The sequence below is a fragment of the Engraulis encrasicolus genome, chromosome 17 (assembly GCF_034702125.1).
Source record: "Engraulis encrasicolus isolate BLACKSEA-1 chromosome 17, IST_EnEncr_1.0, whole genome shotgun sequence".
Classification (NCBI taxonomy): domain Eukaryota; kingdom Metazoa; phylum Chordata; class Actinopteri; order Clupeiformes; family Engraulidae; genus Engraulis; species Engraulis encrasicolus.
The window spans coordinates 32322745-32336851 of record NC_085873.1 but is presented as its reverse complement, the minus strand read 5'-3'; the positions used below and the strand labels follow the sequence as shown (position 1 = coordinate 32336851).

General features: G+C 41.6%; 1 protein-coding gene across 1 annotated transcript in view; it reads right to left on the bottom strand.

Moving 5' to 3' along the window:
* LOC134466778 (transmembrane protease serine 9-like) overlaps positions 1–172 on the bottom strand; it is a 28533-nt gene extending 28361 nt beyond the window's left edge. Inside the window, exon 1 of the mRNA XM_063220656.1 lies at positions 107–172. Coding sequence (XP_063076726.1) covers positions 107–164 — 58 coding nt within the window. The 5' untranslated portion in view covers positions 165–172. The remainder of the gene's footprint in view (positions 1–106) is intronic.
* Between the last annotated feature and the right edge of the window lie 13935 nt (positions 173–14107).

Genomic DNA, 14107 nt, shown 5'->3' with positions numbered 1-14107 from the left:
TGTGTGTGTGTGTGTGTGTGTGTGTGTGTGTGTGTGTGTGTGTGTGTGTGTGTGTGCGTGTGCGTGCATGTGTGCGTGCGTGTGTTTGTGTGTTTGTGTGTCCTACCTGTGGGCAGCAGAATCAGTGTGGTGAAAAGAGCTAAAGCTCCTGGTCTGGACGCCATGCTCTGCAGTTGTGTATGAGAGAGCTGAGAGAGTTAGTTAACTACAGGCTTTTAGTCACCCACGCCTACTCAAACCTGTATCCCAACACACGCGCACGCACGCACACACACACACACGTACACACAAACACAGCCTCTCATTGCTATCTTGTGGGAGTATGATAAAGTCAAAGAATATGCCAAGCTGTGCCCAGGGCAAACCCATCCCTAACCCTAACCAGCCAGTAAAGAAATGTTGCACTTTCAGTTTCAACAGTAATTATAAAAGCAGGGCCGCTAACAGCTTTGGCCGGGCCAAAGACACATTTTTCTGAAATCTCTTTTCGAGACTTGGTCTGACTAAAGGCGGATTCATACTTAGCGTAACTGGCGCTAACCTCATTCATACCTCCCTCGCGATGATGGCGTGCGCTCAAAATGACGTCACACGCCCCTCCGCAAGCTGCCACGGTGCGAGCTCGTGCACCCCACATTTTTTGTAACTTGACGTGCGCCACCAGCGACCATGCAGGTAGGCAGACAAAGCAGGACTTGCGAAGAGAGGCTACAGCTACTACAGAATGGACCCTGCATCAATTTTGTGGATAATAAAATAATAAAAGAGTTATTTTATCTTCTCCCTTAAATGTTGTTCAGTGAAACAATTGTTTACTTTGTTCAGAAGCACGTTGTGTTTGGCGATCTATTTATAAATTCTGCAGCCAGAACAATGCTCTCACATGGTCTTGGAATGATCTGGCAATGTAGGCTACAACAAAAATCTAGATGTTTCATTGTGGTAAGTCATAAGTCAGACGTTCAGTAGCCCTATAGCAGCCATGTTTGGCTTTCTGTTTTATACATCTGTAGAACTCATGCTGCAAGTTGCAACAGATGCTGCCGTTTCTCTCATGAACAGCAGAGGGCACACTTCCGAAAATGCAAGCAAAAGCCTGTAAATGGCGCGTTTGACTATGAATGGTCTGCCACATTTTAATGGTTCTCGCGCCAAAGAGCGCACTGGTTGACCCGCCTCCCTCAGTTTGCTATTGGTCGAAGTCAGAAAAAGCTGTTCCTTAGTTCCAATAGAACATATCTGCTAAAACCACATCCCTGCCTTGAACACGCCTCTACCCAGGGGCTATTGGAACAGATCAAATTGATTGGTTCCAGACAAAGTGAGTGGATTTCCCGATTTCTCCGGAGCTCAGAAATGATATGTATATTGCTCCTGACCTGCCAAAGGTGTTGTGTCATTTGGAGGGTAGGGCCTGAGCCTTTAATAGATCTAAACTATATGCGGCCAAAGAGATAGGTGGGTTGGCTTTGTCAAAGGTGGAATGGTACCATTACGCCTTCTCTCTCGCCCAGTTAGCAAAAAGATACAAACTGTACACTGTACGGGCCTTCATAGGTGAACATGGAAGAAGGGCTTGTGGCCCCAAGTACATTAGAGGCCTTTTTTACCCAGAGTGGTAGAAGGACTCCCCATGATGATCCAGTTTTGGCTTTTATACAAGAAACGTGGACAAGGTCTTACAAACTTATTAATATTTGTCCTTTTCGTTCAACCAAAGCTTCTATTTGGTTCAACAAGAAATTGTTAATTGGTTTTAAAAAAAAGCATTTATGTGGGAAACATGGTCGAAATACGGTATTAATCTAGTGGGGGATGTGTTTGGTGATAATGGGATTAAATCATTTAATGATATTAAACAAGAATTTAACCTTGATAAAAAGGAATACTGGAAATATTTACAACTCTCCCATTGTAGCCTATCAGAGCTAAGCTGAAATCTGTCCCAGACCCTCCATCTGTCTTCCATGAGGTCTTTATGAAACCTGGCTTCAAAACAGCCTCTACTTTCTTCCGGCTTATCAGAGAGGCACAAGCCCCCAAATTAGAGGGACTGAGGTTGTGTTGGGAAAAAGATTTGGGCATGCCAATTTTGGAACATGGAAATGGTTGATCGAATCTTGGCACACCTGTTCACGAGAAACACAATCTCAGTTTATTCAGTATTAAGTGCTCCACAGAAAGTACTGGACCCCCAGTAAAGTAGCTAAACTGAAATTAATGGATAATGACACGCACGTGTGTGTGAGTGTGTGCGTGTGTGTTGAAGCCACCTCTCTCCACCTCTCTTGAGCAGTAATAGCCAATAATCATTATTATTTCAAAATTATTTGTGCCTGTATTGCTTTATGATTAAGATGGTCTGACACACCTAAGTTTGCTTTACCTGACTCTCACCAGCTGAACGTAGCTCTGCCTTGCTCTGCACTTACATCTGTGAGGTATGTGTTGGAGAGGCCCTTCTAGAATATGGGGCCTTATCTGGCCGGGAGAAAAAAACGAAAAAACATCCTTGGCACCAGTATATGCCTTCAAAATGAAAACCGTTCTCTGTTCATCTTTTGAATGGATATGCGATAGACTCACAGACACAATTAAATTTGCAGAATCGATGCTGATGCAGAATCGAGGCCTCTGTTCCAGATCTCTGTGTGGAGCTCAGTAGAGCACCCTAGTGGAACTACAGAACTAGTGCAGAACTACATAAGGTAGAGAGCTACGTAAGTGTGTGCGCACACACACACACACACACACACACACACACACACACACACACACACACACACACACACACACACACACACACACACACACACACACACACACACACACACACACACACACACACACACACACACACACACACACACACACACACGAGGATAGCTCCCTGTCTTGGCTTTGAACTCTTTCACCATTTGGCAATAGTAATGTTACCACCTGTCCCGTTTTTTCCTGACTGTGCCGGATTCTAATGCTCTGTCCAGGACAAAGACATACTTTTCTGGACAATGAATGAAGGATACTATGGCGTACAAGCAAAAACGTGGGCTGAGTTTGAAATGTCTAGGATTTTTGTCAGACAGAGGTGCCAAGTATTCATTTGTGTGTGTATGTTCACTGTGTTTTTGTCCACCAGAGGGCGGAGGTGCATGTGCTCTCTGAGCATTTTAGTGTCTTTATTTATGGGGGTCAGGGCATCCACATCTGTATCATTCTCAATGTACTTGTGTAGTGACAACAAAAGGAATTCTGTTCTCAGTTATTATTATTACTCGAATTTGTGAAAGTGATGAACCACGTACACATAGGTCTACACACACACGCACACACACGCATACATACACGCACACGCACACACACACACACCCACGCACATGCAAACACACATGCACACACACGCAAGGCATACTCCATTGAACATACTCACGTTGCAATGCCTCACATTCCTCCATTCCCACACCAGGCTGTACTGTACTGTACTGTACTGTATAAAGTGCTGTCTTACTCAACAACACTTTGGTATACATGTAGCCAGGACAGGCCAAGGTGAAATAATCTCCTCTGACCCAGTGTCGGCCCGATTGCACACAGGGCCCCAGGGCGAAGTACTGAAAGGGTCCTCCCTACAGCCTGCGAAGCAGGGAGGCTGGAAGTAATTCAAAGTTGGGGGTGATTTTGGGGGGCTATATGAAAACAAACAAGTACAAATACCTGTAGCCTATTGCAAAGTATGGAATCGCTTATGTGATGAAAAAAAAAGGTCAGTGCAGTTCTTACAGTAGCCTAATTATTAAATTTAAATTATTAAACTTAAACTGCCTTAGACGGGAAATGTGTGATATCAGTGCTACACTATTCAATAATGTGTATGTAGGCTACGTTATTAAGTCGTAGCTACGAGAATCAGCTGTGATTTCCAGCTGTGTAGCATACCATATGTCGCAGCCTCCTCAATTTCACCATCCGTTTAAACCGGATCCCTCTTGCAATAAGTCTGTATCTCAATCGCCGTTCATTCTCCTCATGTTGAAGGCGACGAGATGTCATCACCCTACGTGTGAGGGCAATTACTAGTAAAATAAGGGTAGTTATCTGAAATGGCTCCATATTTGTTTGTTTGTTTACTTGTTACGTAATTGTCTTGGAATGTTGCAACATCTGTTTCTATGGCCTCTACGTTGGCCCTTAGATACAGGCCTACGCAGTATAAACTGGTCAGGAACTCTGCTTAAAGCCCAGGGCTCAAGTTCCTGGGCCTAAGTTCCTGGGCCAATGGCCCGCAGTATAAATGGGGCTTATAATGAATTTATGATGTCAGTATTGTAGTTGCATGTGTCTTCCGTTAGAGGGTGCTGGATCACCCACAGTAGTCCTACTTCCAGTGTCCATGTTGCCAAAGTCATAATAGATCACCAATATGGGTAATTTCCCAGTGAGTTTATTTGTTTATATATGTTTTTTAGAGCCTGGTTCACAATTTAAAGGTGTATTTTAACCCGGGCCTTTTTTTTAATGGGACGGGTAGTTTGTCTAGTAAACTTACTTAGACTGCATTTCTGCAGAGAAAATGCACACACACGCACGCACACAGACACAGACACAGACACAGACACACACACACACACACACACACACACACACACACACACACACACACACACACACACACACACACACACACACACACGGACGGGCAGACAGACAGACAGACAGACAGACAGACAGACAGACAGACAGACACACACACACACACACACACACACACACACACACACACACACACACACACACACACACACACACACACACACACACACACACACACACACACACACACACACACACACACACACACACAGATGTCCCCACTAAGGCAGTAACATGGAGAACATGGTAGGCCTACTTTGTGGGCCCCACAAATCTAGCAGTGTTTCTTTTCTGTAGTTTTGTTGTTACTGTAGAAGTAAAAGTGTAGACACATTTCCTCACTTACAGTGTGAAGTTATGTTGGGTTTTTAATGTGATGTGCATGTTCTCAGATTTGACGCAACGGGCAATTCCTGCCAATTTCAATGTGCAGTTGTATTGCTCACGCTAACCTTGACTTGTCAGTACCCGGTGACGCCACATTTTTTGGCTCAGCCCTTTCCGAGATATGAGCCATTCTAATGGGGGTAACTTTTGTTTACATTTCAAAAAAAACATTTTAATTTATTCCCAAAAATATCCAAAAGGTTATGCAACATCAGCAGACAGCTAGCAAACAGCGATACCTTTTGGGAAAATATTTGGAGTAGGCCTATGCTCATTTAAAAAAAAAAATGTAAACAAAAGTTGCCCCCATTAGAATAGCTCATATCTCGCATATCGGCGTCACCGTGTACTGACAAGTCAATACAACAGCACATTGAAATTGGCAGGAGTTGCCCTTTAAGGTTATAGGGATTGTTTTCGTGTGAGCAAAGTTTAGCATTCTTTTGCTACAGTACTGTTAGGGTAAAAATGAATGTAAGACAATGGGATGGCCACACAAAGATGTGCAGTATACTGTGTGTGTGTGTGTGTGTGTGTGTGTGTGTGTGTGTGTGTGTGTGTGTGTGTGTGTGTGTGTGTGTGTGTGTGTGTGTGTGTGTGTGTGTGTGTGTGTGTGTGTGTGTGTCTGTGTGTCTGTGTGTCTGTCTGTCTGTCTGTCTGTCTGTCTGTCTGTCTGTCTGTCTGTCTGTCTGTCTGTCTGTCTGTCTGTCTGTTTCATCATTTACACACATCTGACAATAGTGATGGAAGGAAACTTTCAACACCTGCTCCCTGTTTTCTTCTCATCCACACCCATGAGAACACATGACCAATTTACAGTAACATGAGGGTATTCATTGTCTGAGTTGTAACTTACCGTATCTCTACTCAGATCTATGTAGTTCTTCACAATTTCCTCTAGAGCGCTCCATGGAGCTCCAGTCCAGACATAGATCTGGAACAGTGTCATCGATTCTGTGCGTGTGTGCGCGTGTGCGTGTGCGTGTGCGTGTGTGTCAAGTGTGTGTTGTGCGGCTCCGGCCGTGACTCAAACTAATAGATCATTGACCGTTACACTAGAGACCAAGTTCGATTCCAGCCCGGGGTCATTTCCCGATCTTCCCCTGTCTCTCTCTCTCTCTCTCTCTCTCTCTCTCTCTCTCTCTCTCTCTCTCTCTCTCTCTCTCTCTCATTGCTTTCCTGTCTCTCTCTCCCACCGCTTTACTGTGTCCTCTCAAATGGTCCTGTGCAATAAAGACAATGCAAGCGAAAAAATGTGCGACGTGCACCTGTGATAACATAAGCGAACCGTACATGTGTACATTGTTTTGGGTTATTTTTGAGTGTGTGTTGAAAAATGGCTTGACAGCAGTTAACAAAGACCTTATGTTACATAACAATTTTTCTGCATAATTTCATGAAGCGGACATTACGTAAATACAAACTATTCTACATGATGCCCTTCATTTACAGTGTACGCAATAACATTTCATGAAAAATGTTAATGTAAATAAATTATGTAAAGTCTATACTTTAGATTCACTATTGTTTTGAGTGGGCATTTCCAGCATGATGGGCATCACTGCTGACCAATGAGAAAGCTGTTGTGGCTCGTGGCCCCTAGGGCTACAGGTCACTGTAAGATTCCAAGAAAAACTAAATAGGAAACAGCATCATAAATCACATGATTGAAGGATAGCATAATGGTGGAGAAGGGTGTTACAGTAGCATGCAACTCTGCCTGACATATGGCAGACAATTTTTCCAATACCACATCTTACTGGAGGTATAAATAATAATCGATATGTATCGATGCATCGATCCCACGGCCTGCGATTTAATCGAATCGCATCATATCGTGGGGCATTCTTGGGTATCAAAAATAATCGAATCGCTGGCACCTGTCCAATGCCCTGGCTCAATAACATAAGAGAAGTAGAAAAGTAATTGGAAAAAATCGAATCGAATCTAATCACATTGTATCGTGGAGAATTCTGAAGTATCGAAAATAATGGAATACCTGCTTTAAGAAATCAATACCGTATCCTATCGTCATGGAGGCTGTGATTTACACCCCTACATCTTAACAATACCACCAGAGCTGCCGCTAGGCATAAGCAATAAGCAGAGCACTTAGGGCCTCCACCACTTTGCTTCTAAAATTGGGGGCCTCATAAGATGAGATTCACTAAAAGACGTACTGAATAACTATTATTATGAGGGGGGCCTCCTGACTATTTATGCTTAGGGCCTCCAAAATGTTAGCATGCTGCCCTGAATACCACGTCAGATTTCTGAAATTGATCCTCCCTCCCTTTGTCCAATTGGGGGCCCCCGTGCCAGGCTGGGACCCCTATGTTGCAGGTACATGTACCAGTATATCTCGCCTGTGTGTTAATTCAGCCCTGAGGGCAGGGAAACGCGGATGAAGGTGTGTGTGTGTGTGTGTGTGTGTGTGTGTGTGTGTGTGTGTGTGTGTGTGTGTGTGTGTGTGTGTGTGTGTGTGTGTGTGTGTGTGTGTGTGTGTGTGTGTGTGTGTGTGTGTGTGTGTGTGTGTGTGTGTGTGCGTGCGGGCGTGCGGGCGTGGCGTGCGTGTGTGTATGTGCGTGTGTGTGTCGGTGTGTGTGTGCATGTGTGTGTGCGTGTATGCGTTGTTTTAGTTCTTTGGGGGCTGGACAGTCAGGATACAGGTAGCTTACTGTACAGTATGTGCTAGAGAGCTACTGTGAAAGACGGCCTTGGACTTCAATGGGACTCTGTGGGAAAGCCAATACAGTCCAACACCACAACATTCTCACATGTTCATCCACAGTTTTTTCCCCAACACATGGATTGTTATTATTACTGTTATTATTACTATTGTTATTACTATTGTTATTATTATTATTGTTGTTGTTGTTGTTGTTGTTGTTGTTGTTGTTATTATTATTATTATTATTATTATTATTATTATTATTATTATTATTATTATATTATTCATCATTGTTTTAGAGGATTTTATTTGGTGCGAGTGGGAGGGAGAGATGGATGGGTGAGGCTCGGGAAACAACCTCTGGCTGGAATCGAACCTGGGTCCCCGGTGATCCACAGTCAATGCCCTAACCGTTTGAGCCACGGCCGCGGCCCACATGTATTATTTGCATAATTTTCCATCCCACAGCCATGTGCATAACTAAGATAGACTAGCAAAATAGATTCTAAGTACTTTACCTCTTGGTTGATCTTCTTGGTGATCATTGTGTGCCAGCATGGCATATATTTTACCTACCTTTTTTTTTGAAAGATATTATAATACGCAAGTGCCTCAAATAATGCAGAGCTTTTATTTTCATTTTGTTATTGATTTTTTTTTTTTAAATCGTAATGACTCTTGATATGTCATAGCAACAGGTAAGCAATGTTTTTGTTACCAGCACTTTTTACGATTATTTAAAAAAAGAAAAAAGATATCCGGCGATGACAACTGTTGCCACTTGCACTGTAAAAGGCAATCAGTGTCAATGACAGAATTCTTTTGTAAGGAGGAGTTTGCTTGGCAATTACAGGACATGGGGTGGATTAAGTAGATATATTCCTTCAATTATTGTGGTATTAAAGAATAATTTGTTGGGGATTGACGTACTGTGATTCCACATAGTTGAGTCACAGCAAAGACAATGAAGGGTACAACTTGTTCACTCAGGGATACTTGTGAATAGTCTGACTAAACTCTGTCATTGTTTATTGTTACAGGAAGAAAATGGTTAAACGGTCAAGAGAAACACAGTTGATCACGAACGTATGTGGCATTTCCAGGAAGAACTGAAAAAAGAAACGTGTTAAGCGGTATTAAATGTCAGTGTCGGTTTTATGCACGCATGACAAATATCTGAACAATGCAGGGTCATTCTGGCGTGGCATTATTAATTAAGTGGTTCCCAAACTGGGGGGTCGGGACCCCTAGGGGAGCCACAGAGGTAATGCAGAGGGGGCAGCAGGGGCAAGTAACACAGGTCAACAGCTAACATACAAACCCCAACTCCGATGAAGTTGGGACGTTTGGTAAACAGTGAATAAAATCAAAATGCTATCATTTTCAAAACATTCAATCTATTCATTAGATGGAGAATAGTGAAAAGACAACATATTAAGTGTTAAAACCGAGAAAAAATATTGTTTTGGGGGACATATGTACTCATTTCTAATTTGATAAATCCAACACGTCTCAAAAGAGTTGGGACGGGGATCAGTGAAATTTAGTAAACATCCAAATAAGATAAAACAACAAAGAAGAACATTTCAAAATGAATTGTACTGACGGACAATATAGGTGTCCAGGTATAAGATCATCACAGAGAGGCTGAGTCACTCAGAATTAAAGATGCAAAGGGAATAATTACCATAGTTATTACATACATTTTTGAATTCCCTTTGATTTACCACGATTGAGTGTATATAAGACATATTTTTGTTAATAAAATCATTGTATAGGTTCATGACATCATAAAATATATATTGGCTGTAGTCTCACTCTAATTCCTGGAGTGCTAGAGCTATTGAAAATTGACCATATTAAGAATGCTTAATGCGTGCAAATGATACAGGGGTGTAACATTCTCCTAAGCACCTGAGCGCACTTGAAATAGACCCAGAAGACATGGGAAACAGTCCTTTGCTTACAGAAGTCAGCAGATGTTAGAAGTCCATTCTTTTTGACAATAATAGAGCATGGCACATCCTGTGGTACAGTGAAAATGGACCATCCAACTTGTGTTAGTGCTAGCTTCAAAAGTCACCCTCCATGAAGGCATGCGGGTGCAGTAGTGCATTGGTTAAGATGTTCTCACTCCTCTGTACAGTTAAATACAGTGCTGAATGGTATAAATGGGTTTTAAACAGCATGAAAAGCCACTCATGCATTATATTTTGAAGGGAGATCTTCGATTACTGCCACATAGTAAGGTCAAATTGCATTCTCTACTAGGTTTTAACAGTTTGGCTCCATCATAAGGACCAGCAGGTGATAAAATGGTGGGTTTTTGGTCAAGACCTGTCACACTGTAAGCACTACAGAAAGGAAAACATTGCAAAACATGACAAGGAATACACCCACCATTTAAGCTGGTGAAATCATGTCCAAGATAGGAATTAACACTGTTTTTTTTATATAAAATCATCTCATCGGTTAATGTATTTAACTGTTAAATGTTGTCTTTTGTTTTGTTTTTAGTCTTCTTCGACATTTGCTGCCATTTATGGTCCCCGTCCCAACTCTTTTGAGATGTGTTGGATTTATCAAATTAGAAATGAGTACATATGTCCCCCAAAACAATATTTTTTCTCGGTTTTAACACTTAATATGTTGTCTTTTCACTATTCTCCATCTAATGAATAGGTTGAATGTTTTGAAAATGATAGCATTTTGATTTTATTCACTGTTTACCAAACGTCCCAACTTCATCGGAGTTGGGGTTTGTAATTCCACAAATTAGTTAGTAACTCAAGTCACTTGTATGGTTAAAAAAATGTATTTTTGTAATTGTCCCTGTGGATTGAAATGAAAAATTAGCAACAACAAAAAAATGGCATTTGGAATATAATATTGGGGGGTCGGGTTAGGGTTGGGTAGGGAACCACTCTATTTATAATAGTATATATATTCATTACACACATACTCATACTTAAAAAAAAAACAAAAAAAAACCCTAACCCTTCTTTGCATCTGCACTGTTCTGTTTATTTCCTGTGCACTTATATCTGCTAGCGATGTTGGCTATGATTATGTCCTCTTTTGTAAGTCGCTTTGGTTATAAGGCGTCTGCCAAATGTAATGTAGGCCTAATGACTTTTTGCTTTTTTTACATAAGCATAAAATCATGATAGCAGAGATATGGCCTATCGTGGATATTTGTATTGCGTTATGCATTCATTGCCCCAAATTAAAGTTTAATAGACCAGAGCTGATAAATGAATCACTTTCCTCTGTTAGCGCTTGCTGAGTTTCGTGTCAAGACAGATAAAAAAAATCAATGTTGCCAATGGCAAAGGCAACATTGATTTTTTTTATCTGTCTTGACACGAAACTCAGCAAGCGCTAACAGAGGAAAGTGATGGAGAGTTAACAACTTATTTTGTGATCAGTGTCAGTTTCAAAGGTCAGACAAAGGTCACCTCCACGTTGCCCGGTCCCAAATCAAAACCAGAGGGGACCGTGCTTTTGCTGTGGCAGCTCCTCGTCTCTGGAATACTTTGCCCCCTGACATCAGATCTGCTCCTACAACCACTTTTTTAAAATCCAGACTTAACACATTTCTACACGTTGGCCTTTGCTTCCTAGTTTCATCCTTTTTTTCTCTTTTTCTTATTTTTTATCAATATTATTTTATCCTGCCTTTTTTATTCACTGTGGAAGGCCTTCTGTATCTTATGTTTTATTCTTGCTGTTGACTTTGTCTCGTTTTTAATCAAATTCTTATTATTGTTTAATTTTAGTATTTTAGTTTGACACTGTACAATACTTTGGTCAGTTCTTGCTGTTTTAATGTGCCATATAAATTAAACTTACTTAGCCTACTTACTACTTACTTGTTTTGACTTGAGTAATGGTTATGACATTGCGATTGAGCAAGTCACAGTATCAACTTTCTCTGCAAATTCTCTGGAATCACAATTGTTAATTCTCAATAAGGGACTTGACACTGTAGTGTTGCTGTGTGTGTGTGTGTGTGTGTGTGTGTGTGTGTGTGTGTGTGTGTGTGTGTGTGTGTGTGTGTGTGTGTGTGTGTGTGTGTGTGTGTGTGTGTGTGTGTGTGTGTGTGTGTGTGTGTGTGTGTGTGTGTGTGGTTTGCAGCAGCCTAGCTTATTTTTTAGATACCTATTTTTATGGATATTGACTTCTCTTGGTGTATTATTTTAGCTGCACCGTATTCTGTACTAATGCTTGTGCTTTTTGTTGTTTTTTATGGGTGTCTTCGAGTCTCTTTGTCTGTGTTGTTCCATGTTGTTTCAAGTCTGTACTTAGGCCTTCCTGTTAGCACTTTGGTCAGCTGCTCTTCTTGTTTTAAAAGTGCATTACAAATACGCTTTGACTTGACTTGACTTATTTATTTATCTGTTTTTAAGTCTTGTCAAGCCCGTCAGAAGTTGTCTGTACTATACGCACACATTGACCATCTGCATTTCCCTTCTAAGTCAGTGTTGACATGGAGAGGAGATAACTTATTTTGTGATCAGCGTCACTTCTGACTTCGTAATGATTATGACATTGAGGTTAAGCAGAGCAGGTCACAGTATTCACATTAACCCATTGATGCCTGATGTTGCGCTGCACAACATTGGCCATGGTGCCTGGAGCTGCATTACGCAACATTCAGGCTCATGAGATTTGAGACAACTTAATTAAAAATCTCTGTTTGTTTGAGATGAATGAACACATTCTAATGAAAGATGAGGGTCTTAGCGTTTAAATGCAACTCAGTGCATATTTTTATGTGCTTCAGAAATTGAGATATTTAGGTTTTTATAGGCTGAGGGCAGCTTTTCCTAAAAAGGGCTCAGACATTCAGCACCTTTTTTTGCAGGTGCCTTAGGCGTCAGTGGGTTGATCACCCAAGTCAAGGGGAATTTCATGCTTTACGCGTTCTGAGTTGTAGGTAATGGCGCAAAGTATACAGAGCTACATATTACCACAGATGGGGGTTTACCTACCTCTGTTATGACAATCGAGCACATGTTGACAGAAACAACAATGTCTTTTACATCGCCCAACAACATTCTTTCAAAAGACAATTGGGTTTTTTTTCCGAGCCATTACGCAAATTAACGCTGATGTACTCTGTGTGTCATCGGAAGATTAGAGGGTTTTATTTCAGCTCTTTGTTTGTTTGATAAGATCAACATTGTGTGGGCTAAGAGATGCGAGACTTTGAAAATGTGAACATTGCTTTGTGTGTTAGAAAATGGCTTATGCACATGCACTCATGCATGCACGTGTGTGTGTGTGTGTGTGTGTGTGTGTGTGTGTGTGTGTGTGTGTGTGTGTGTGTGTGCGTGCGTGCGTGCGTGCGTGCGTGCGTGTGTGTGTGTGTGTGTGTGTCACAGTTGTGGTGGTTGTTTAACAAAATGGGGACAAAATTGAGTGGGAGCAAGTGTACATAGTATACTTACTTCATACTTACATAACCCCATCACGCCTTTCGTTGCAGAGGGCAGCAACAAAGTCTCTCCACTTCAATCTGTCTGTGGCCAACTTCTCGATGGTCCTCTGGCTTTGTTGGTGCTACTGGAGCTCCTTGGTCCAGCGCCATGTCATTTTCGGCCTCCCTTTCTTTCTTTTGCCCTCTGGGGTCCAGTGTAATACGACTCTGGGAATTGTGTTGGGTTCCATCCTGAGTCCTGCGTAGTGATCATCCCACTTAATTATTTCACAAAGCCTCTGACAGAACCATTGCCAATCAGCATCCAGCCATCCAACGGTCCATGCACCGTACTGTACAAAGTAACTCTTAAGTCACTCAACAACAAAGGAGAACGTTCTTCACGCCTCTGTAAAACCAACACAATAACCGCAAGTCACTTTGGATAAGGGCATCGGATGAAATGGAACGTAAACTTCTGCATGACTGAGAGATTCCCCAAGACAACAATGAGACTCAGGTCAGGTTAGCTTTTACATTACATTACATTTGGACGCTTTTATCCAAAGCAACTTACAATCGACGACATAGCATACATCACTTGCAGATACAAAGTGCACATACAGTATATCACGAAAGTGAATACACCCCTCACAGTTTTGCAGATTTTTGAGTATATCTTTTCATAGGAAAGCATTACAGAAATTTTACTTTGACACAATGATTAGTGACCTTTTAACAACATATTTAACCGCTTAAATTTCTTGTTCACTCAGAAAAAAACAAAATACAGCCATTAATGTTTGAACATGTACTCACAAAAGTGAGTACACCCCAGATTAAAATCCGGTAGAGAAGGGACTATCTTGGCTCGAATCGTCTCGAAATGAAACGAAATGAAAAGGGATGACAAGGGAGGTCGTCAGTGTGCGTTTCAACCGTTCTTTGCATTGAACTTTTAAATTTTGAGTCTTCAT